Here is a 27144-nt window from a genome sequence, read left to right as displayed (position 1 = left end):
TACACCAATTTAGGAGCACTTCCTAGAATATTTACATTATGTGGAGATTTTCTGAACTTTCAAGAGGTTCTTCACATCTTCTTTACATAAATGGCTCTCTAAAGAAACATCCACTTAAAAGTTTTCTTCAAAAAAAGTTCCAAAAGAAGGTCTTCTATGGCATCATGCCAAGAATTATTTGTGGAAAATTTATCGTTGAGTGTGTGTGGCTGGCAAAAAGTGGAAATTTTATATTAATTATTTCTCACTAGTTGGTCATTGAAACAGGAAAAGAAATTCTACATGAAGTGTGGATTCTAAACTTTCAATCCAGTAGAGAAAAATCTACTAATTAAATATTTAATAAAAAGTTATTCTGCACAGTCTTGTTTTAAAGAGAATTTTTCTTTCTGCATTTGTTCAGTTGTCCTTTTTTGTTGGCAAAGCAGAAAAATAAATAAATAAATAAGTCAAATAAATAAGAAATTAATCACATGACTATGCAGTTAATTGTGTATTATGGAATTCATTTAAAATAAAGAAAAAGCCTATAATAAGAACAGATTCCATAAGGGTAATTACACCAGACTGTCTTTGTATGTGTATTGTGGGGAATAACAATAATAATAAGGCTCTGACTTTGAAATAACATAATAACAACGTTCTGAAATAATAATATTTCAGAGCCGGGACCAGGCCGCAGACAGACAGGCTAAACCGACCGTCTGCGATCCGCCTTGAGGCGTTACCCAGGTTCAGCTTTATAGAGACTGTGTCTTTAAATAACCTAATCAACACGCCTGTAGGCTATAATTATGCACATAGGCCAAGATTATCAGGCAAGGGAGGTGGAGTCTGTGTAATCTACAAAAATACTATAGATATTATTCAGAAACAATGCGACACTTTCACTTCCTTTGAGGTCCTCTCTATTCACGTTACAAATCCGGTCACAAAAAAGGTGTTTTCATTATTTAACATTTACAGGCCACCAGGGGGCGACTCTGAATTTATAAAAGAATTGTGATTTCGCTGCAAACCTGGCTGTGTGCAACGATAAAGTAATAATTGTAGGGGATTTTAATATTCACTTTGAGAAGGTAGACGACCCATTAAAAAGGGCATTTACCTCAATCCTAGACTCTGTTGGTTTTACCCAAAATGTAACAGGGCCGACACACTACTGTAGTCATACGTTAGATTTAGTTTTGACACTAGGTCTTAACATAGACAAGCTTAATATCCTACCGCAAACCACAGCGATCTCCGACCATTACCTATTTTCATATGAGCTACGACTTAGCCATAATATATATACGTCCCCTTGTTATTCAACAAAGCGCTCAATAAAACCTTTTACCGCTCTACAATTTATAGAAAATCTCCCAGAGATATCTACCCCAGTCTCCACTGCATCAGACCCAATGGAACTAGATTTACTAACCGATTATTTAGAAAATACCTTCCGATCCACTTTAGAAAATGTGGCCCCACGTAAAATAAAAAGAATAAGGCAGAAAAAGCCCCGTGGTACAACGATAAAACCCGTATCTTAAAACAAACAGTTCGGAAACTAGAGCAGAAATGGCGTCAAACCAAGCTGGAAGTGTTCCACTGTGCCTGGAAGGACGGCCTTATAGAGGATAGAAATGCCCTCACTGAAGCTCGCTCAGCATATCTGGCCTCGCTGATCGAGAATAATAAGTATAATCCTAGAATACTGTGTAATGTGATTTCCCAAATCACAAAAATTCAGGCAGGCACTGAACCAGAAATTCCAGCAACTCTTTTTTTTTTATGGACTTCTTTAATAATAAAATTGAAAATATTAGACAACAAATTCAACCCACAGTATCAAATCCAGCTTGGCTGATATAGAACAAAACACAGCTGTAGAAAAGAGCCTGGAAACCTTTTACCCACTCCCACAGCTAGAGAAGATTATCTCCTCTGCAAATTGCACAACCTGCATACTCGATGCAATTCCATCAAAATTACTCAAAGAAGTACTGCCAGTTATTATAAACCCTATTTTAACTATAGTAAACCCGTCCCTTAGTCTGGGCCATGTACCCAAAGCTTTTAAACTAGCAGTTATCAAATCTCTGATCAAGAAACCAAATCTTGATGTCGCTGTTTTGTCTAATTACAGGCCTGTTTCTAACTTACCGTTTATATCAAAGATCTTATAAAAAGCTGTGGACCAACAACTTAGTTCATATCTACACAAGAACCATATATATGAAAAATTCCAATCTGGATTCAGGCCACACCACAGCACTGAGACGCTCTAGTTAACATAACTAATGATCTTCTTCTTGCCTCTGATCAAGGCTACATATCTCTCTTAGTGCTACTTGACCTCAGCGCGGCTTTTGATACAATAGACCACAATATTCTCCTAGAAAGGTTAGAAAACATGGTTGGAGTCACAGGGACGGCCCTATCATGGTTCAGATCTTATCTAACAGAACGTTATCAGTTTATTAGGGTAAACAATTTATCTTCCAATTATTCAAAAGTGAGATTTGGAATTCCGCAGGGGTCTATATTAGGACCATTACTATTTACACTATACATGTTACCGTTAGGCACAGTTATAAGTAACCATGGCGTAAACTTTCATTGTTATGCAGACGATACTCAACTGTACATATCAGCCAAGCCTGATGACAAATACAGGTTAAAGAAAATGGAGGACTGTGTAAATGACATGAAATGCTGTCACGTAACTTCCTCCTATTAAACAGTAACAAAACAGAGGTTCTCCTTCTGGGTCCAAAATTAGCAAGAAGTAAATTAGCTGCCCACCCTACACTGATGTTCTCATAGACTGCTAGTTATTCCTAATACCAATATTACTGCTATTAATATTAGTAATATAATCACTTCTAGGTAGTTTCACCAGAGGAGGACGGGTCCCCCCCTGGTGAGCCTGGTTCCTCCCAAGGTTTCTTCCTCAGTTCTGAGGGAGTTTTTCCTTGCCACTGTTGCCCCTGCGTTGCCCACTTGCCCACTTGCTTACACTCCTGTTAAAACTTTGTCTTTTCTGAAATTGTCAAGCTGCTTTGTGACAACATCCATTGTAAAAAGCGCTATAAAAATAAAATTGATTTGATAATATAATAATAATAATAATAATAATAATAATAATAAAGCACTGGTACTGTGCTTACTCACAGGTACTTGCTGCACTTGTTGCACCTGCTGCACCTGTGATGACACGGTGTGAACAGCAGTGGGTGCTGTGGACAGTGTCTGGATTGTCTGACAAGGAGGAGTTAACAAACGCTGGTGCTGGATAGTCATCGGCTGAACCTGCGGTGATGTTACAATGCTCTGCATCTGTGGTTGAAGGACTAAAGAAAAGAAAAGAAAAGAAATTATGAATAACGTAATATTACTGAAGACACATATTGTACCACACCTCCATAATTTCATCTAATACTGTTTCATATTTTTTTATTTATTGAAGCAACTAAGGCCCGCAACATCACCACATAATTCAATTAATACACAAATGTCACAAGATCTGTGGTACAATGCAAAAATATACATTATTCTGGATTTTCAGCAAACCATAAAATGGCAAACGTGTCTCAGTTTCCTAATGTTTTGATAGTATTCTTTGGTTTAAGTTGCCTTTAACCATCTCTAAACATAAAGTATCAGGTATCAGTGATTTAAATGTATTGATCAAAATTTACACACCTTTCCATATCACATGCCATGTCCACTTTTAAAAGTCTACACCTCAAAACCAAATAAAGATTTAGTCTAAAGTTTTGCACACTATCCATGCAAAGGCACATTTACATTACTCCTTTAAAGTATTAAGCAATTCTGAGCTTCAGTCAGGAGGTCTTTGGTATATAAATTTGTGTAGTTTGTATAACACTGTATTCTCTGTTTATTTTGTTAAAAACAAAAACAAAAAAAGTGCAAAAACAGCAAACAGTGCATTGTGTCGTCTCACCCTGGAAGCTGGTGTTGGGGTTCTGGTGGCAGATAACGGGGTTTTGTATGAATCGTGACTGCGCTGCCGTGGGAGCGATCATCACTGTCTGTGCCTGTGTCTGCACTGGAAGTGTCTGAGTGTGAGCCTGCACAGCCAGCGTCTGAACAGGAAAACTCTGAGACTGCACTGTCACTGTCTGCGTCTGCAGAGGCACTGGGGCTGCAGCCACCTGCAAGTCAACAACACAAATTACAGCAGCTTTCTAAAACCTTACAAACCATACTCCAACGCTGTTCTTACAGGTCTACATATCTGTAAATTTCAGTTGTAAAATCACTACTATTAAAGCATGGGGCTCTAATGTTTAGATGCTGAAGCTGAAGTTGACCTGTATTGTCTTAAAAGTGTTGCGCCTAAAACTTTCACTATATGCATCTGTGTGTTTGTATTGTTGTACCTGTATGACTATGTGTGTCAGTAACTTTTACCTGTATATGTTGCTGAGGTTGTGGTCTGGGCTGCAGCAGTGGCGGCACACGGGTTTGTTGACCTGTGATGGTCTGTACAGGTGTGTGTGGTGGCGTGAGTGGAAGGGCAGGTGTTGGGGTGGCAGGCATTAGGGTCACCGGGTTACTCTGTAGCCCGGCAGCGGACGGCCGAATGTTAGACCCAACCCCAGCTTGCAGTGGCACTGATCCAACCTGATCCTCAAAAAGGTCAGGAAAATCAGCCTGGTTACTCACAAACTGCAGCATTTCTGCACAAAGAGAGAGACAAAGAGAAAGAAACACCACAAAAAAAAAATGTGACATTTTAAAAACTTAAAACTGAGTAACATGGTCATGTATGTCATTAAAATGTAAACATAAGGTTGACAAAAACAGATTAATGTTTAGAACATAAATTTATTACAAAATATTTTATAAACAAAATTAAATGAAAGGGGGAAAAGAAAAACTCTTTTTACTGTGAACAGTGTAAATAAATTCTAATAATTATAGTTATCTAATATCATCGATTACTGGAAAAGTGGACACACACTGATATATAACATACTGCAACATTCAAAACACATAATACTGCAATTTCCATTACTACACTTTACTCAAACAAACTGCAGCTTCACCAAAGAGTTTTAGTTCTTCACAATAGTTTTTCTGTTCTGCCTTAAATTGAGCAGCAGTAACATGTAATCCTTTGGCGTTGCCCCTGCTTTAGGTTTAACATAACTAACACCCGACCCCATGGTTCACAGGCAGTATGTTAAATGGTTAATAAACACACACAAAACAAAACACAGACAAGAACGAAAACACACACGGCACAAAAACGACAAAAATGATAAGAATGAATGACTCGAAGGAGGGAGGCTTCAGGTTCACAAACACTGCATGTACTCAGCTTAACCCAGGCATGAAATTTGGGGGCAGTCGTGGGCTGGAGGTTAGGGATCTGGCCCTGTGACCGGAAGGTTGCCGGTTCGATCACCAGGGCCGACAGTCCATGACTGAGGTGTCCTTGAGCAAGACACCTAACCCCCAACTGCTCCCCGGGCGCCGTGGATAGGGCTGCCCACCGCTCCGGGCAAGTGTGCTCACTGCCCCCTAGTGTGTGTGTTCACTAGTATGTATGTGGTGTTTCACTTCAGGGATGGATTAAATGCGGAGGTGGAATTTCCCCGGTTGGGGTATCAAAAAAGTATCAAAAATTTTTAAAAATGGGGAAAAAAAAAAAAACCAAAAACGGTAAACCAGTCCAATTTGGACAAGGAGTGATCCTCTCCTTTCTCTCAGTGCGCACAAAACAACCCTTTCCTGCACGGGGCGGAATCCCAGCCGGCCCGTGTCAAGAGAAACTCAGCTCCGCTTACAGCGGAGGCTTGTTATGCCTTTACAGGGTTATGTAATACATTCAGACATTAACCATGAGATGCTGTGCGAGTAATAAGACAGAAGAAGAAAAAAAGTCTTACTTACAGCATCCCACTTCTGACACCAGGTTGTTAGAACCGTTTGATCGTGTTTTAGGTTCTAGGGTTCGACCTCAATACCAAAGCTGTGAACTTAGCCAGCTGGGGGGAAACTCAAATGACCACAGAGACAGTGTCTGTCCTCAGAAAGTCTCTCCCCTTTATTAATCAGAATAGCAGAGTTTATATACACACAAATGGCATGACCATCGCGCGATCATGCGACAAGACAATAGAGGGAGAGGATTGGATGAAATAGAGATTTAGGTGGACAAGGGCCCCCAAGGACGTTTATGACGTCCAGGAACATGGAGCCTAAACAACAGATAATGTTAGAACATTGCTAATCAGGTACCATTGCCACTATGGGTTACAACTAACCATATGAACGCACGAGCATAAGCTGAGGCCTCTGTATGACGCAAGCCCCTAAGGCCTTAAGCGTACCATAGGCCTGAACCCCATAGGTCATGATACAGTCATGGACCCAGGATTGTGCATTGATCAGTATGCGCTGACATTAGGATCTAACATAAGGTGTAACCCGAAAACTCAAATAACCTCGCCTGACAGCAATTATTTCAGATTATAGTAACTATTTAAGGACACCATACTTATTTTTCACACTCAACTTCAATAACGTTCAGTTGAAGTGCAGTTTTTTACTTTTGTGATTATTACTTTTAGGAATACAACGGACACCCCATGTTTTATCATGTTAAACAGAACTACAGAAATCACTCCCATCATCATACATCAAACATTTTGTAGCATTAATACTAACTGTATTTGATTCACAGAGTATTGCCTAGTAATCCCCAAGTAAAATAAATAAATAAATAGATAAATAAATAAAAAATAAACATGCATATTACGACACCCCATGATTTATCGTGTTATTGGTCCAAGCACGTTCACAGCTCACAGAAATGGTCTACACCTAAAAGATTAGAATCATTATCTGGAATCATTAAGCAAAACTTGTGTCAATACAAACAAATGCACATGCACCACTTATGGACACAATGCCCCTCATTGGTACGTTTGACAAGTCTACATTCCTGCAAGTCTTCAGGTAAGCTGAGCCTCATAAGCTCAGTTTTAACACCCAGTTCCCTTCCTAGCACATTTCTCAAACATAATCCACATCTAGGTGTGGGTCACATGTTGTTGGAGAGCAGAGTTTGGGGTGTATAAAAGAGAAAAGTGACAGCAGCTGAAATGAATGTGAAATATGCAAAACACACCCATCTCTGCCAGCACGGTCATATTGCATTCTGGATCACAGTGTTGTGACAATGTGGTTCACAATGAACAATTCTGAAGGAACAGTCCAGTGAAAAATCAAACTTGCACAATTTTATCCTTTACCACAAATGTAGTCATTCAGACAGGCGTGTCTGGAGTCTGAAATTTACATTTTTTTACGATTTAATTAAAAAAAAAAATAAATAAAAAAATAATAAAGGCTAATGGTAGCCGAGACAGGAGGAGCAGCTCATTTTTTCGAGCTGACTTAGGGCAAAATCTAATAGTGATTTTTCTAACCCATACTGTGTTCCTGGGATTTAAATTGCAGTTATGAAATGAGACTTGTTACTTTGGCCAAGAAGACCTCCGTTTCTCGCTTAAGGCTTCAACACTAAACACAGGGTGCCAGGCAGAGTTAGTTGTGATTGTGATATCACAGCATGGCGTGTTTGTTGCTTCTGATTGGTCTAACTCATTCATGAGCCGCCTGTCATTAGGAATAATTTCCCTATTTAAATCCAAGACACTGTTAATAATGTAGGCCAGGGGTGCTCAATCCTGGTCCAGGAGATCCACCACCCAGCAAAGTTTAGCTCCAACTCTTATATTTGTATACTAGGCCTGGCGACAGGGTGACGCAATCGGGTCTGGTCAATGATGGACAGGTAACCATTTTATAGCCATTTTGGTACAAGAACGGAGACAGAATTAGAGAGGATGAAATGACCACTAAACAGCTTGCAAATTATGTTGGGAAACTCAGGTTCCCATTAAAAAACCGTGTGGGCTTGCAGACAAGAAATCTAGTCTGCCTGTGTGGGTTGTGAGTCATTTCAGAAGCTTGAACAAACATGACTATGCTCTACATTGTTGGAACTAGCTGATGGACTACAACGACAACAAACACTAAAACCTAATCTGCCTTGCTGTTTGCATGTCTTCGCCTAAGGGGAGAAGACAGCTTGGGGAGTCAGAAAAAAAATGCATTTGTCTATTTCTATAGTCCATTTAAAATAATCAGAGACCAACAATGACAGATATGATAACATATTTCCATCCAGTATCTGCCTACTGTAATATCACAATCACCACATAATCAATCTTTTACAGTTCCTTGACCTACTAAAATATCACTAATAACCCAATGGCCTTGAAAGAGAAGCATTGAAGGTCATCTGAGAGATTACTGTACAGAGGTATTACAGCATTACAGCATGAACAGCAAGGCTACAAGATGGCCAAGGTCAGGTACAGATGCAATACAGCCTTGAGCTCAGACTACTGCTGCGTATGAGTCCAGGAACAGGTGAATGTAACTGTTTCACAATTGAGTTGTTTACATTTGTTGTTTATTTATCACAGCATACTGTGCAAAGCAAATGTCTTTCAAAGATGATTTGGGCTTGAGACTGAAGTCTCACTGATTTTGGGTGAAATATACACAATTAATATTTTCATTGTAAACTAAATGTTCACCAAAAAATTCTTGTTTAAAATGCTTATTTTAAAAACACATAAAATGTTTATTAAGCACAGATACGCGTATACAGTTTGAAATAGATTCCTAAGGGCGGGCAGTGTGGTAAATATCTAATGTCACAAGACTTTCGACTTTATAGTTTAATCACACAACGGATGTAGGCATTTTAGGACTCTTGCCCAAGGAGTCTTATCGGTGTAGTGTAGTGTGCTTGCCTGGTTGGTTGAGAAGCGTTCTAACCGTGCTGTTATTTTGCCATAACATCACAGTTTTTTCACAAACACTGCATCACTCTTCTGAGACGCCGTTGCTAAGCAATGACTCTGACAGCTGGAGAAGAACGTTTGTAGCTGAACATTTTTACTTCTTACTTTGTGCACAAACAGAAAACGAACACTTAAGATTAATTTGACCTACAGCAGACTTGATCAGACTCTGAAGAAGAGACTACACTAAATCCAGAAACTGTCATCACCACTGAGCAGCTTTTCAGTCGGCAGCTGTGACAGAAGAACAGTTAAACAACGTGGAATCAGCCAGAAATGAACCCAACACCATTCGCCAAACAAAATGGGCTGTAAAATGTAAAATTTACAGACTGGCTGGAACAACACATTAATACTGATTTATCTAAAAAAAAAAAATAAAATAAAAAAAAATCAGCTAAAGTTGATACTGCGGGCAGTTCATGGCTCAGCTATTTGTTAAGGAACTATAATTCAGCGAAAGTAATTGCTAACATTAAAACATTAAATGCCACATTCACAACCCAGTTTACTTATTTATTACTTTATTTATTCAACTGTTGTAGAAAAGCAATAGAACACACAAAGTCTTGTGGTTTTGCAAATGACATCACGGCTGTGATGACATACGGTGACCAAATCACAGCCGTGATGTTATTTCACGATGACGCACTCCAACTCATGTCCTATTGCTTAAATGAAACATGCAGCTGGCCAGGTGACTATAAGCTGCAGGAGGTGTGCTACAGTGGACAAAACACAAAAATGCAGAGAGGGGTCCTCCAGAAAAAGGCCTGGAAAACTTGAAAGATGATTAACAAACAAGAAGACTCAAACTTTTGATGTTGTGACAGGTCTATTAAAAAGGTACAAGTGTGTCTATGTGTGTGTGTGTGCGCTTGTGTGCGTGGCACACAAGAATCAGAAAGGGTCAGTACTGGTTGTAGGTAAAAATACAGTATCAAGTGCATGTGAGTAAGTTTAAGGCTCTGAGACTGAAGATACACACTGCAGGCTCACAGAGAGGGCAATTGTGCACAAAGGGTGCTGTGTGTGTGTGTGTGTGTGTGTGTGTATGTAGATGGAGTAGATATGTAAAATAAACATCAGCAGTACAAGCTCCAGTTTCCACAGTACACTAATCGATTCACTCAAAAACAACAAAACCCAAACCAAAACATTTAAATCAACAAAATGAAAAAACATTAAATCAATTAAATCAAGCAATGATGTCGCTTGATTAGTAGCTTAGTAGCTGTTGATGCACCCTAAACAACTGCAATAACAACCATCAAAAATTCAACATTAATGTTTGAGTTATTACATTTTTTTGTGTTTTTGAAGTTTTTAAACTGCTACATGCTGCATTAAGACAAACCCCAAACACAAACAGAAGTTTCAAAGTTTGGAAACACTTCTTGTGTCATTATGCTGTTAATTTATATGTAGATCAAGACTAAGTCAGAAGGAATTTCAGTTGTTTTAGGTCAATATTTCACCTTTTCCATAATTCTAAAACACAAAATTTGCTTACTTATTCCAGTATTTAAATAAGGCATCAAGTATACAAATAGTTTTCCTACATTTTTGAAAGTGAAGGTGCATGTCATGGAAATGACCAGAGGGAAAAAGAGTGATGCTTTACATCAGTGACACTGTACGCCACTGTTTATGAAAATTGTATATTATTAAAATGAAATGAAATATACTTGAGTATACTGTAATATGTTCTTGATAAATTATCTGTGAGATTTGGTCACCACTTTTCAAACAGGAGGCATTCTGGATGTTTTACAGCTTTCGCAATCATTGTGGTTTAATCTACAGCTCTGATCTTTGCTCTGTACACATACTACATTTGGTATTTATGCTTTAATGTACATTATGCATTTTGTTTTAATAATTAGTTGAAATTTGCAAAATTGTAGAGTAGTTGCAATATATAATCATTACATACATTTATTTAGATATTTCACTGAAAACTTAAAATGACTGAACTCTGATCTCAAACCTTCGAACACTAAAGTACACATCAATGCATGCTTTAAAAATTAAGAAATTGGGACTACATTGGACTGGAATATGATTACAGAGAAAAATAACATTTGTTTCTGTAAGGTTACAAATGGAGCCAGATGAATAAAAAAAATGATATTTTTGTGCAGTAAATCAGCATCACCTAAACTTTCATTTTTAAGCAGTGATCTGCAGATACCAAAAGAGAAGACAGAGCAAAAGACAGCTCGTTATGTGAGGCTTTCATGACGGAAGTTCAGCCCATGCCAGGAAAACAACCTACAAGCCTAAAGCTTCCAGCTGGAAAGTAAAAGGGAAACACAAACAAGACGACACATCACAAGGTCAAAATATCTTTTGTGCTGCAAGCCAGTTGGTGGGTGAGGTCACTGCGGAAAAAAAGGAAACACACACTCATACCCCCCCCAGACGGTGTTGCACTCCAACGAGAGTTTCATCACACTGCTGTTTATTTACATCAGCACAACACTACCGGGAACTGCAGCAGTGGAGAAAACATCTAAAACCTTCTCAGAGCACAGCAAATTCAGCACAGTATTTTCAACATTTTACTTCTGCCACAGACGCACACAGACACACACAGACGCACACAGACGCACCTACGGATCATGTATCATTCTGTAGTCAGCATCATAACCATATTATGAATTTTAGGTGTGATTTCTCCATTAACGACATTCTCAAAGATCACTGCCAGCACATCCTGTGGTAAACAAAAATGTTCCAAACTTGACACATTTTGTCCTGTGTACGTTTCCTCCAAATGATTTGGTGGCTAAATGATAGAATATGAATAATGCCACATGTTAGCTAACACTACTGAGCTGACAACACTGAACTGGCATCATTACACTAGAGTGGCAAACAAAGCGATTTAAGCATGTTCAAGGCAGCAAACCACCCCTCAGAGGAACTCAACCATTTCAAATGCATATTGGTAACTGTATTGTATTATTCAAGAAAATACACCATTTTTGATATCCGACAGCTTTAGAAAAACTAGCTTTCAGTCACTGTTTTCAGTCAGTGGAGAGCAGACTGAAGTTCAGCACACTGTAACTTCGCAGCGATGTGCCACAGCATTACACTGCACAGGTCCCCAAAAACAGCTTCACTAAAAGGCACGTGCGAAAACTTTTTGATGTGATAATGTGGACAGACAACCTTATCAAAATACATTTACATTCACGGCATTTGGCTGACGCTCTTACCCAGAGCGACTTACAATTTGATCATTTTTGCACAAGTAGGCCAAGGTGGTGTTAGGAGTCTTGCCCAAGGACTCTTATTGGTATAGTGCCGGGTGTTTGCCCAGGTGGGGATTGAACCCCAGTCTACAGCATAGAAGGCAGAGGTGTTAACCACTACACTATCCCAACCTCACACAAACCAGCAAGCTTTGTCCAGATAAGTTAATTTGGAAGTAGTCGCCTGCTGTGTGAGTAGCTGGTATTGTTACATAAACAACGCTGAAGTTTAATATCAGTATTACATTCCTGTGATGTTATTTTAAATGTGCATTTAGTAATAGCTTCCTTAAAGAATTCAAAGAGCGAGTGATATTTGGAAGAAGAAAGTACACAGGACAAAATGTATTTCATGTGGAACTAGGGATGTATCGATACCGATCCTCATATCGGACCGATACATCGCTCATTTACTCACCCACGTACTCACAAAATTCAGATACCAACAAACGACTCTGTGGAGATCAGACACAAATTCAATGGTCATTTTCCACCTTAGCACAATCCCGAGAGAGCGTCGTGATTTTAAGACTGTTTTTAATAGCAATTCACAACCAATACAGGTGGAGACACGGAGGCAGAAGAGTTGACATTTTTCCTTTCCTCTGATTGACTGATGCTGTTATCATATTGTTATCGTATCATATTGTTTTCTTTTTTGTAAAACAGAATGCAGAGCGATCATGTCTTACCGTGTAGATCTTTGATGCACAGTGTTAGCAGTGAACAGCTTTATTTGAACTTGCTCACATTCAGAGAGTTTCTTCACTCAGCAAGGTTGGAGCATTTTAACACAGTGCAAGTATATAAATTGTCTGCTTTCTCCGTACATGACAGCCTTCAAACGTACAGCATAAGTCAATAAAGAGCAAGATTTCTAAAATTGCACAGTGTGTGTCTGGATTTACTGGACATTCAGCTACAGCTCAACCAGCCAAACAAATACTTACAGGTGTAAAACCCCAAAAGTGAGCTTCTCGAATACACTAGCTGTGTATTCACTAGATGTGATTCCTGCCGTCACTGTGCTGCAGACGCTGCTGCTGAAAGCGGCGATCAGGGCTCAAACCTATGAAACACTACTTACACCTACACAGAAGCGCTTTTCTGACAAATAACAAAACCTGCTCATCTCCAATGCAGCGCTACTCAATCAACGGTAACTAAATAAGCAATAAAACACGAGAGGGAGTGCGTTATCACGAAATAACATGACAGCGGTGATTTGGTAGCAGATCACCACAGCCGTGATTTATTTGCGATAACACACGGCCTTGTTAATTCTACTGCTTTTATATAATAGATCAATACATAAAGCAAGAAATAAGTAAATGAATTGAGTCATGAATGTGGCATTTAATGTTTTAATGTTAGTAATTCCTTCCGCCAAATTATAGTTCCTTAATAAGCAGCTTGTTGCTACACCAGAGTAATGAGCGCCACCCACTCGCTGCACAGCCGCACTTCGTTCTCCAGCTCCTTATACTAAATTCCCAAACTGTCATTACCACTAAGCAAACTTTTCAGTCAACGGCTGTGACACAAGAACACCTAAACAACCTGGAATTAGCCAGAAATGAACAAGATACCATTCACCAAATGTGTAGTCTAATCTTCAGAGTCTGACCAAATGGGACTGAGCCATAAAACTGTTGCAATATCAAGTTTAGCTCAGTTTTGTCAATTTTTGCTAGATCAATACCGTTACTGTTTTGTTCATTTTACAGCCCACTTTGATTGGTAAATTATTTAATTCATTTCTGGCTAATCCGGGTTGTTTAGGTGTTCTTCTATCACAGCTGCCGATTAAAAGGCTTGCTCAGTGGTGATGTCAGGTGATGTTCAGAATTCAGTGTAGTCTCATTTTCAGAATTTGACCAAATCGGCTGTCGGTCAAATGCCATCTTAAAGGTATCCATTTTCTGTTTGTGCGCAAAATAAGTAAAAATGTTCAAATTCATAACACTGGTGGCAACCAAAAGTACATGGATAAATACCCAGTGTCACGACTCCCTTTGGCTCTCCCAGAATCCCCTGGGAGATCACATGACACCACCTTCACTCTCGCGCTCCAGTTCTCTGTTCTTCTCTGATTAGTTAAGCTTAAAGCTCAGGCTTGTAGACAGATTCATTGCAAGTTATTGCTTCTTTCGACAGAGCGTTATTTCTGACTGTTAATTCCTGTTCTGATCTGTTTTGCCTTGTTTGCAGACCTGCCTTTTGCCTGATCCCTTTTGGACTTCTGGCCTGGTTATGTTTGTGTTGCTGTGTATATTGTCTTTTCTGGACTTGACCATTGCCTGCGACCTGACTACGATTGTGGATTCTGTTTGCACTAGTAAAGCCTCTCATTCACCTTTTATCTGCGAGAATCTGCGTCATTCTGTCGTGTTACACCCAGACAAATACAGCCTCATCATCCTTCTCCTTCTCAACAAGCTAACTTCACTAATTACACACAACGCTATGTGGAATCACCTTGTGATTTAATTTTAATATTCAATATAAGGGGAAAAATCAGAATGAAAAGAAGCTGCCATTTACTACAGACAGGAGACAGACACAGCAAGGCAACATTCACCTTCGATTATACCAGTTTTAGACAAACAGGTTGCAAAAAGTCTGCAAGATGGGACCTAGTGCTCCAGATGAACTACAAGACCCGAGCAAGAATTAGCCTTGAACTCATGGTTTCAACCTTGTACAGACGTACTTCCTCCCTCACGCACAGGCCTCCTGCCACTACTACTAATGCTACACTAGCAATCTGCAACTATCTGACCAAACGACAGGATTTTATCACACACTAGGGGAAGATAAAGCATTTCCCTCAGGTAAATGATAAAATACGATAAGGCAATATTTTATTGTTACATCTCATGATCTTCACATATCAAATGTGCCATCAAAATACAAACAGACTTACTATAGAAATTGTGATAAAATGTGATAAAGTAATGTTTAGTGTTGCGACCTTATCTTCTCCTGATAACAAAGGTGACATCTAAACACCTGCTCTGCAGAAATGAGGGGGAAAAATAAACTACATTCCTGAAGCATTCAATGACATGCTGAATAGTCCAAGGTCATTTCTGACATCAGTAATTAAGTCAATAGAAACAATGATGGAGTGATAATAGTCCAGTCTGGTTGATGTTTTACAGCACCCAACATTAACTCCACCACATGTACCAAACTGAGCAAATCAAAAATAATACAACCAACAGGAACATATGAAGCAAGAGGAGAGCACACTGCATGACATTTTCAAAGTGCTACACATTTTCTTCTGAAGAAAGCATTAAACTGTAACTGCTTCGATATCCTGCACTTCCTAATACATACACACTCACCCATACACAGCATGACCCAGACTGTGTGCTGCAAAAGTATAACAAAAATTTCCAGTTCAGCAATGAACTCAATGTGATTGATGTGGATTTATGTAGTTTGATTAGAATCGCATACAGTACTACGCAAAAGTCTTAGGCACGTAGGTTCATTATTTAAAGCTATTTAGCTTGGCAGGACATGTTTTCCTTACAGAATCACCATATTTCATTAGAAAAAGATCAAGTAAATTATTTTTAACTTTTTATCAAACATTTACTGGCAAGACAAACAGTCTTTTTAGCCCAATTCTCTCAGATGCCTAAAATCTTTGTACAGTACTGCAGGTTCTTTTATTCACAAAAGCATCATTCTTCATCCAAATTCCACCAGCACAACCTCTGGACTACTTCATTTTCTCCACATGTGCACAAACGCACTGCAGCCCCTCAGAGGCGTCTTCTAAAGGTTATTTGAGCGCTGCACATGTGTTATATAACACAACAGACAGTAGTTAGGGAGGAGTACTCTAGAAATGTGCTATGATGAAGGAGGACAACTATATGACAACAAAAGAACTATATGACAGCTAAAGAACTCCTTCTTCCCCACCGCAATCAGAGTTCTGAACCAGAAATAACTATTCACACTTCGGTCTGCCAGACTTAGGTACAGACGTGTGATGTGTACCCCACTGGTAAAGAACTCTTTCCTCAGGAATAACCTGCAACTACTGTCACTTTAACTGTAGCACATGTTTACAATTGCACTATCGCACTTTACTACTCATTTCTGCTGCAGATAATCATGTTCCCGGCAAGGCACAGCACTATTTGCACTATTTACCCATACCACTGTAATTTATACATTGCACTATTTCTTGATTAATATATATGGTTGTATATATACTCTTTATATTCTTAATGTTATATCTGGCATTCTTAGCGAGGAGCAAAGTAAGCTTTTCATTGTATATAAGGAAACCTGTTTCCTCTGTACATATGACAATAAACACTTTGTAGTTGGTTGGCCAAAACATTCCTGTTGACTGAGGTTTCCTCTTTAGTTCTGCACTAGAACTACGAAGCTAATGTAGCTAACAAGTAATAGAAGTTTATACCCCAAAAATTAGCATGGTGCAAAATGCATGCCTAAATCAGCACACACTCGCCTGAAACTGTGTCAAGACAATTAAGTTAAGTAATATCTAATAGAGCATCTTATGCTGTTTCTGACACTGTATGACTCACTTCTCTCTAAAAACAGACATAAGTACAAATGTGCACAGTTCTGGCCCTATGCCTTCCAGCTGCACTTAGAAATCGGGAAGCATCAACAGCACTGTCGGAATTTCCAAAGCCAGCCTGTGTGTCACACTGAGTCAAAGTTCCCTCCGTCATTTTCTTTCAAGACTTTTTCCACTGTGGCATCCTGGAGTTGCACACATGCACATGAATTAGCAACAGTGGGGTTTAAAAGCAGTTAGTTATTAAATCATTTATTTACTGAATGATTTGGTTCCTTTTCTGTACAAACGAGACCACAGCCGACTGATTCGTCAGAGTTAAACAAGGCTTTTGGGGATTAAAGCAGACACAACAGACAATAAATGGTGAACAAACAATTACTAGTAGTTGAGAACAAACAGCACCAAAATAATAAGAAAAGAGTCAAAATCAGGGGTTTGGGCAAATAAAAAGTACTGCTACACACCTGAGAGGAGAGGCAAAGGCAGGAACAGAAGCCAAATTTGGATTCACCTCATTCAAAACTACTGATTTCCCACTTCAAAGATGCTAATTAGCACTTTCAGAAAACTTCATCTAACAGTCCCATAACCTACCCAAATGGTTTCCCATAATGCATTACTATGTAAGCGGTTATGTGCTCTACGCAATGCATTATATAATGTTAAAGCATCATATGCACCATGTAGCGCACGATGCAGAGCCGTTATGTGCCCCATGTAGCGCGCTACATAACTAGCTAACCTGGGTGTTCAAGACACCGGACGCCGTATGTAGCGCACTACATGCACAGTGATTATATGAGCTATGGAGTGTGTCATTTAAGTGTTTAAACCATCATATGCGCTACGCTGTGCGCTATTTAGACGCAAGCAATCACAGGGCCCATGTAGTGTAGCAGTATAGAACCACCAGCACCACCGCAAGTCTGACAGCCAGACATACCGTCACTGTGGCTCAGGTGGGCGGCGGTAGTGATGAACAGCTACACGAGTCACTACATGACACCACAACTTCAACTTCCACACTCTACACTATTTAGAGAAAACAGCCACTGGAAACTCGTACAAACTAAAATAAGCCATGTACATATGTTGATTACCATCGATGTCCCCCAGGGTGAACTCGTCCCCCAGCTCGGACAGAGTAGGGTCCATATTATCCATCAGGAACTCCCCGGCGTCCATACTCGGACTCTGCCCGCTTCCGACGTCTACCCGGGGGAAATTTGGCAGTAACAATGGTTTGTATGTGCGTGTGAGTTGTGTTTTAATATCAGAAAAGGCTTTGAAAACACAACAAAACACGCAAAACCGTATGTGACCGCATCGCTTTAGCGAACAGACAGAAGCCTCCTTCACAAAACAAACGCAGCCATCTTGTTCCCGGACAGTGACGTCACATGCCACCACACGCCTGATTGGCGGGGTCGCGCCCGCCGCTGCAGTGAGACCAGGAGGCTCCGGCCAATCACATCACCCGCCGCGCCGTGGTCTGATAGCGCGTCGATGGGCAGAGGCGCTGGGCGTATTTGAATACACCCCGCCCCTAACTGCCGTCTCCTCTTGTATAACCGTTTGTGAACGGCGTTGCTAATAAATATGCAAAGTAGGTAGGCAAGGTATATGAATATGTATACATTGTGGCGGCGACTCCAACTTGTTTCACTGGTGTTGCATCACCGTCGCTTACCACTCTGCTCCAAAGCAAACTTTACTTTAAATCGGCCCGAAATATTCCATGGCCGCTTACTCAGAATTATAACGTTCATAAGGTATAATGGTTCACAGTTATACTAGCTTTTCAGTATTGTTATTATAAACAGTTTATATAATTTGAATCATAATAGAGTCATAGTATTAGTATTTTATTAAACAGCAGTTCAAAGGGTTATTATAGTGTTATATGCTCTTATGAATTGCCAGTAAACACAAAAGACACTTTCAGGAATACTTCATATAGCAAACATTTGAGATTTCCACCTGTGATTGACAAAATATTATTGCAGGCGTTTAAGCTCTTCAGGGCATCAGGGTCAAAGCAATGCTCAAACACGAGGGTTCACTTTGATCTTCTGCTGATGACTATTTAACCTGGCAATGTTGCATGTTACTCACATATAAACTTCATTACAAGTCTAAGGAAACTGATAGCTGAACACACGTTGAACCATTTGGTGCTTTCCAGTGGGTGCTCACAAGCATATAGGAATGTGGTTTATTATACTGTAGTAGTGGACAAAGGTGGCTTGGTGAGTATGCAGAGAAAGTAGTTATTCATCAAAATACATTTCCATTACACCAACATTTCCAAATAAAGCAGCTTTATTGATCTCAGCAGGCTCCTCCTTCAGAAACAAATACAAACACCCCCATCAGAAGGCACATCACCGTCCGTGCTATAAGGACATATTTCACCAATGCAATTTTTAAACACTAGCAGTTCGGTCACTTGGAAAACTATCAAAGTCTTCTGGAAATTCTGTGCTCTACAGAAATAATAAAATATCTGAATATCTGATGCTGGAAAAAAAATGCTGTTTTGAGCTTAAGTTGAACACTGTCAAAAAAGAAATGACATACAGGACTACTTGAAGCATGGTGTGTTCAGAGATGAACCCAGACACCCCTGTGTTCACGTGCTAAAGAAGTGAAGAAAACTACACAGAAAGAGAAAGCACCACTGCAGAAAAGTCTATGTTAGCTGTCAGTTATCAGCTTTTACAGTTTTACAGTTACACTTGGGTGACCATTTTATCAGGAATATCTGCCATACAGATGCACTTTCTTGGCCTCTGACAAGACAGTAGCTAATAAAGAGTTAATGCAGTGGATAAACGTTAAGCAAATGACTGAACCTTTGACAGCAACATAAGTGTAAATATTGGTTGCAACCCATAACTAAGTGCAAAAACCTATACTATCAAATTGCAATGCAAATATCAATCTGTTCAACTGTGCTGACGCTTCATAAGGAAAGCGACTTAAAGCATAGCGATTGAATGAAATAGCATTACATAAATCAGGGTAGTCAAACCCATTGCCATTTTTGTTCTGCTGCTCCAGCAAATCTTTAACTGAGAAATGAACCCCTTACACTTAAAACCTAAGGATTTGTTGTTGGGTCCAGATTACCAATACACATGCATGTAATTATGCAATGTACACAGCACTTTCATTATAGATAAGAAATAGTTAGTAAAAAATACTGAATAATGCTGAAGAGTAATCTGAATACTAAGACTTAAGATTAATAATGAAAAAGCAAGCCTGCACTTAAATTTTAGACTGGACCTTCAGTGATTTGAACCGCATGCATTAAATTATCAGCAAGTGCTCCAAAGCAAATTGTGCTAACACAATCCCTTATTTGTTCCAGTAGATCTCGTAAGAGTGTCTCTCCGTGTTGCCAGTTGCTGATCGAACCTTCTCCTTCACCACCTTCACCACAAGTCCTCCAGCCACTATGATTCCAGCCGCTGCCTTTCCAATCTCCGTCACTGCTGCTAAAATCCGTGCTGTAGTTCCCACTGTGTCAAGAGCGCTTGTTAGCCCAACACCAGCAGCTAAACCACTCTGACCGCTGCAGGCAGCGCCACCAGCGGCCACTGCCTGCGGTGCAGCCACAGCACCCCCTACTGCTTGCACAGCATACCCCACCTCACCCCCAGCGGCCACTGCCTGCGGTGCAGCAACAGCTGTAGCATTAGTGATGCTAACTGCTCCTCCAGCTGCGGCTTCCGCTCCAGTTAGCGCCACTCCACCTTCAAACAGTGCCCCCATTACTGTCCCTGCCCCCAAAGCCCCACCCACTCCTGCAGCCACACCCACCACTGTAGCTCCCACTGTGCCCACCTGCCCCATGGCTTCTAGTGCTGCCTCTCCAGGCCCTTCTGCTTCTGCCCCAGCTAGAGCCCCCATGGACCCCCCTAGAAGCCCTCCAGCAGCAGCGCCCACAGCTACTGCTGTTTTTCCGGTTGCTGCTGCTACAATAGCACCAAGAGCTTTACCTACACCACTTCCTGCCACAGATACCCCAACCAGCCCCACCGAATTACCTACCATGGAAGCTCCGGCTGCCATAGCTAGAGGAGCAGCAGCTCCAAAAACTGCACCCACTGCCATTCCTGTTGCCCCAGCTGCCACCAACGCTTTCACTTGGTCTAGAACCTTCTGAGACAGTGCTGCGTCCCTACGGAAGCGGCTAACTGCTAGCTGGAGCGAACGGCGCCTGCTTCCTCTTCTCTTCTCTCTCCATTTTTCTTGTCGCTCCTGCAAAAAACCCCACCCTTTACTCATACTACATCTGTCCTCTGGGTCACCCTCATCATGTCTTCCATTCACCTCCCTCCTTCTCAAGCCCTCCTCCAGATCCATCCTTCTTCTCTTAGCTAACACCAATCTTTCATCCATTCTCTCCTCTTCTCCTTCCCCTTCTCCTCTCTCTCTCATCAGCCTCTTTTCTTCTTCCTGGATGGCGAGTTCAGCCTGCTGGAACATAGCGCTGGTGTAGAACTGTCCCGCATTGTCCTCTATCATCTTCTCCACTTTTTTGAATAGCATTTTCACCTGCTGCTTGTTTCCTGGATCCTTATTGTTTAGAACATGATATCGATTTCCGCAGGTCTGGATTACAGTCTTCAGCTCCTCTGGCGTGTCATCTTGACCGAGAAATCGCTCTATTCCACCTCTGTTCTCTTCCAGCTCGTCTCCATGGGTGAAGAGCACCAGCGTGTGCTGCTGTAGAGCCATTTCACCAAACACATGGAGCATCTCTTGGACAGCTCGGTTCTCGTCCTCTGTGTAACGGCCCAGCGGGATTACCAGCAGGAAGGCATGAGGTCCCGGGGCGGTCAGTGTCACACATTTCGCGATTTCAATGTGAACGAGAGCTGCAAAAATACGTACAAACATTGATATTAAATATATGTTATTGCAAGAACGCCTCTGTCCTGAACGTAACAATATATTTTATGCCAAAAGCATCTCAAAACTATTGCGGCGTAATAATGTCTCAAGCATTAGGCAGCGCATCCATAACTATTTCATGTAATGGCTTTCTGTAAGGGAGATTTTAAAGATAACTCTTCAGACATTTAGATCCCAGCACCACCACGGTGAGCAATTTTAAACTTAAACTACTCTTGTCATTGGCCTGGATGCCCATCTCACACAGTAAAACACCACAATATCAGAACTGCAAATACAAACATCACGCTAATGATTAACATGCAATATACTGTTTAGTCCTTGTGTGAAACTGACCTGCATCCAATCGAGTGTCTCCGAATCCCGGCATGTCCACTACCACCACCCTCCTCCACCTGCTGGAGCCCTCATCACCATCTTCATCTTCGGGCAGTTCAGCACTGGCCTGCTCACACACTCGTGTCACAGAGCTTGCCCTCAGCTCAGACTGGAAGTGACGTCGTCCCAGGATGACGTTCCCTGAAGCGCTCTTTCCTGAGCCGGTCCGGCCAATCAACACAAGCCTGAGCTCCTCCTCTCTCTCGCCCTCTTCCTCTCTCTGTCTGGCTGCTTCATCCCTGCCATTTAAAGCTGTCTTGTCTGAAAAAAAGAGGAAATACAAAGCAAAATAGTCACTTTATTTTACTAATTTGTTGAGTTGATGCAATATGTGTCACATTTTTTATGTAACAATGTTTAACTGTATAACTCCCTGGCAAATAAGTAAATAAAACAGTTTTTAGCCCTGTAATCGCACGAGCTGCAATACAACATGAAATATATAATATCTGACTTAATTCTTAATTCTAAGTTAATTCTCAGAAATGACATCATCCCTGCGTTACAAAAACCATTTATCGGTTCTGTTGTTTAAAACCAACACAGCTAAGGCTAATCTTAGCCACGTCCAACCTCCAAAATGAAACTCAATGACCTATCACAAGAACATATTCACTTCATCTGCAGATTTAACAACACAGTGATGTAGTTTGGTTTGGCTTCAATGAATGGAGGTCAGGAATACTCCCTGCTTTCAAGGTTCAGTCACAGTGATTTGGGCCTTAACTTAATGGCTTGACAGCAAACAGTAGAAACTGGAAGAAGAACACTGTTAATGGTTTGTTTGGTAAATTGTTAATTAATCAATTATTTTAGTTAAAGCTGAACAAATCATGCTGAAATCTGACGTGTGTGTATGGGTCCTAATAATAACTGATGACGTGTTTAACATTATTATTTATGCATAGTACTTATACATTATACTTGCATAATACTGAACAACAACAGTAGTTACTGTTTAATAATAACTAGACACTTTTTAATTAGTTGGTTGTTTAGGTTGTTCACAAAGTAACGACATGTATTTTAGAAATGTACAGAATTAAACAGTCTGACATATCTCCTTCTTTATAGCCATAAATAACAATGTTTTATACATTTTTTATTTGTTTACCTTTACATCAACATCTAAAATATAAGTCAAGGGTGTATAAAAGTTAAGGGAACTTTAATCGTCACTATCGTAAACAAAGACAGATAGAAAAACAGAGAGAGAGGGAAAAAAACGGACAATAAATAGGCATTCTCAATTTTTATACAAACAACGTATGCAGACAGTGACTTACAGAGACTGTTAACAGTCAGATTTCCAGGAATTAGGACATATTTCTAAATAGTTTACCATTTTATTATCGTTAGACCGAAGATAGTTTTTTGTACACTGAAATAACCAAGAAAGTCACTGATGATAAAGAAGGCAAATCAGGGGCGATGATGCCCTCACATTTACAAATGTGACTATGGCATTTGCCCATAGTGATGACTAGACACAGATATTGACACAAACACTTGGCAGTAGGCTGCCCGAGTAAAAATATGTATGGGCATTTTTGAAGTTCTGTAATAATTATTAATTAATTGCTTATTTTAAGAGCTAACCGCGCATGAATATCATTCCAGGATTTATTGCTATTCTGCGTCTGCAGCACAAAAAGCACAAACATCCACACCAAAATAAAGAAGACAAAAAGGCATTCACTGCATATGAAGATGGCACTAGTTTAAAATGTGTGTCTTTAGCTTTAGGTGTTATAGGATGAGATAAATAATAAGACAAGACCTTCCTGGATAGTTTAACACTCGGCTTACAACCCTCTGCCTGGTGATTTACATTATAATCACTAAAAAACTGTGTAAGGTGATGAACGTGGTCTGAGGACTGAGCGCTGCAACAAAACAGGCACCAACATCACCACCACCTCAACACAACACGCCCACACCTGCTGGAGGCATAACGTTATATTTTAGACTTGTAACAGGCTGTGCTGTTAACCTTAATAAAGCCATAGTAAACGCCACCTTTACACAACCTGCGGTTTCTCACTTTACTAACAATTAGCGCTGCTAGCCGATAACAGGCGTCCTTTCGTTAGCTAAACAAGCTAACTTTGGCTATACTGACTTTAGCTGAACTAGCTAAGTTTAGCTTTAATCTCCCTCTGAAACGTAAGACCATAAACAAATCTCTAAACGTCCATAATGTTCTTACCCGATGTGGCCATGGTGGAGGGCTGAACTCACACCCCCGTCAGAGACTGTTCTAGGCCAGCAGCGGGACACAGTGGGCAGCGTTTCTGTTATTATGCGCGCTTTGTGAGCAGCCTGGTCAAATGTCACCAACACACAGTGTGAACTCTAACTGATGATTTGGCGCCGCCTGCTGGTTTGATATCAAGTGCTTCGGACTTTAGCTGCATCTAACACATCGCTTCACGCTAGTGATGTGTTAGGCCAGAGGGGTAAAATTCAGGTCCAGAAAGTAAAAATCCTTCCCAGGATTTTGTTCCTACAGCTTGGCTTCTCTGGTTTAGATCAAACCACCAGCGGAGCTGTCCAGGCAGTTGGAACAAAATCCTGGGAAGGACTTTTTACTTTCTGGACCTGAATTCTACACCTCTGGATGCAACTAAAGTCTGAACCACTTGACAGCTGAATCATGAGCGCAACAACCACAACGTACTTATGTACATTATGTACCATTATGTACATAATATACATAACAAACTAGAAAATTTCATCATATCAGTCCAGTGCTATCATCACTTCATTGGCTGCCTGTTAAATTCCGTATTGATTATAAAATTCTTTTATTGACATATAAAGCCCTACATGGTCTTGCTCCTGAGTACCTGCAGGACCTTATTTCCCATTACGAGCCATCATGACCACTCAGATCCCAGAGTGCTGGCTTATTAAAAGTTCCTAGAATTCCTAAGGCTGCAGCTGGGGGAAGAGCTTTTTCTTAGAAAGCCCCCAAACTCTGGAATGATCGTCCAGAAACTGTTCAGGACTCAGACACAGTCTCAATCTTTAAAACTAGGCTGAAAACTCACTTGTTCAGTTTAGCTTTTGGTAGCTAATGTTCCCCCTTAGATAAAGGCAGCAGATCCAGGGGTCCATGGACACAGGGAATTATAGTAAACTGAGACGCTGGTGCTGTCGTCCCGCTGCTCGCACGCGGTCACTCAAGTTTGTGGACGGTGGAGCGGAGGGATGCCAAACTGTTTCAGAGTGCTCTCGTGTCTGTGTGTCCTTCTGGTTCTCTCCTGTTAGTTAAGCTGTCATAGTCAGATCTGCCAGAGTCGTTAGCCACACTCTGGAAATGTCCACATTCCCTGTTTTACGTACAAACAGACAGAATAAAACTAATTCCCTCTCCCTGCCTTTTTTCCGAGTATACAACTGCCCACATGTCCAGCCGGACACTGAAGGACGACTGACTGTTGAGCCCTCCTGCTGCCCACTTCAGACCAGCTGCCCACACCCCAGCTACTGCCACCTGCCTTGGACTAACTGCAAACCCTACGCTGATGTTCTCATAGACTCCTAGCTATTCCTAATACCAATATTACTGCTATTAATATTAGTAATATAATCACTTGTAGGTAGTTTGACCAGAGGAGGACGGGTCCCCCCTGGTGAGCCTGGTTCCTCCCAAGGTGTCTTCCTCAGTTCTGAGGGAGATTTTCCTTGCCCACTGTTGCCCCTGGCTTGCCCACCGGTTGGGTTTCTGTACATTCTTACAGTCCTGTTAAAACTTTGTCTTTTGCGAAATTCTGTAAAGCTTCTTTGTGACAACATCCGTTGTAAAAAGCGCTACAAATAAATTTGATTTGATTTGATTTAGCTCCTCCAATATGTTAGCGTTTACTGCAGAGAAAAAAAAAAATCAAGGCAGGTAAAATGTTAAGACACATAATTGTTTTGAAAGACATAGAAATAAAAGGGTAATTAGCAATGAGGACACTGGACTTAAACAGCCATCAAAATGCAAACTTATACAAGTCCCAGATTGCGTAGCGTAACAGTCTGTGTAAAACAATCTGTGTTTAGTTCTCACAGAATATCGTCATTACTAAATTATTCATAATGTATCATCATACAGATGATACAGAGGTCATACAGATGCATGTGTAAAAAAAGAAAAACAAAAACAAGGCACATACAGTATTCATACAGCCCATAGAGTAATGATGTTATGTTACTAATTTGTGGTTTTAGTTTGTAGAATTCTCATTGGAAATGAGTTTCTGTACATCTGCATACTACAGAAGCGAAAGGAACTATCCATGGAGCGAGAAGATCTCTCCTCAAGAGAGTGACTGCAAACAGTCTGAGAAACAACACAAATCAACAAACGTAAAATCAGAATATGAAAGATCATATTGGAAATGAAATCAAGTGAGATGAAAGACAGGAAACTGTAATGAAATGGTTTGCATACTCCCAGGTGTCTCTGATGCTTATGCAGTTTCCCTTTGACTTTCCCAAGAAATTACACATAATCTCTTTACTCTCCAAGTTGCAATGCTAAAATAAATACAAATATACTCACACCGCTATACATTTGAATTTATATCATGTCATTTTACACTACATATGAAATAATACATATAGATCCAGGACTAAGAACTGAAATTGTCAGGTTAAATGGGGAATCTACAAACGTAAACAGAATTTTCTTCTTAAGGATATATGAATACATTTTACATTACATATCCATTGTCCATTTTATCACCTCCAGCAGTGCTGGTAGAGTGTAATGCAACAGACAATAAGTGATTTTTTTAGATGCTACACACTTTAGCACTTGGTAGCCCCTCTCTGAGTTTTGCGTGATGTACTGCTGTTGTTTCTAGATGCTTCCATTTCCCATTAATAGCACTTACTGTTGAGCAGGGCTGATCTAGCCAAGCAGCACCATGTTTACAGTCACTGAGTTCTTTAGTACTCATTGTACTGCCAGTGTTTGTCTATGAAGATTGCAGTGTTACGTGCTTACACACCTGTTAGCAATGGGAGTTGGTGCAACACCTGACCTCAATAAATAGGAGGGGTGTCCACATACCATATAGTAGCCATATAGTGTGTGATG

General features: G+C 40.4%; 2 protein-coding genes across 2 annotated transcripts in view; both read right to left on the bottom strand.

Annotated features, from left to right (window-relative positions):
- The window catches only part of srebf2 (sterol regulatory element binding transcription factor 2), a 38059-nt gene extending 19915 nt beyond the window's left edge, over positions 1 to 18144 (bottom strand). The window contains exons 1-4 of the mRNA XM_017683193.2: positions 17846 to 18144; positions 4426 to 4694; positions 3956 to 4166; positions 3160 to 3338 (exon numbers count right to left, since the gene is read on the bottom strand). Of these exons, the coding sequence (XP_017538682.1) occupies positions 3160 to 3338; positions 3956 to 4166; positions 4426 to 4694; positions 17846 to 17930 (744 nt within the window). The 5' untranslated portion in view covers positions 17931 to 18144. The remainder of the gene's footprint in view (positions 1 to 3159; positions 3339 to 3955; positions 4167 to 4425; positions 4695 to 17845) is intronic.
- Positions 18145 to 19049: 905 nt separating this feature from the next.
- On the bottom strand, positions 19050 to 24397 carry LOC108411560. Its single transcript, XM_017683191.2, has 3 exons — positions 24259 to 24397; positions 22008 to 22310; positions 19050 to 21634 (listed from the first exon to the last, which is right to left on the bottom strand). Exons 1-3 carry the CDS (start codon positions 24269 to 24271, stop codon positions 20109 to 20111), a joined length of 1842 nt encoding a protein of 613 aa, XP_017538680.2. The 5' UTR covers positions 24272 to 24397; the 3' UTR covers positions 19050 to 20108.
- Positions 24398 to 27144: the final 2747 nt, after the last annotated feature.

This window comes from Pygocentrus nattereri, chromosome 27 (assembly GCF_015220715.1).
Source record: "Pygocentrus nattereri isolate fPygNat1 chromosome 27, fPygNat1.pri, whole genome shotgun sequence".
In the NCBI taxonomy this organism is placed as follows: domain Eukaryota; kingdom Metazoa; phylum Chordata; class Actinopteri; order Characiformes; family Serrasalmidae; genus Pygocentrus; species Pygocentrus nattereri.
Note: the sequence above shows the minus strand (reverse complement) of the source record. Positions and strands in the feature narration are given on the sequence as shown.

Coding starts and splice junctions, on each gene's coding strand:
- LOC108411560 (XM_017683191.2), bottom strand. Junction 21,635..22,007: donor AGACACTCGATTGGATGCAG/GTCAGTTTCACA, acceptor GTATTTTTGCAG/CTCTCGTTCACATTGAAATC.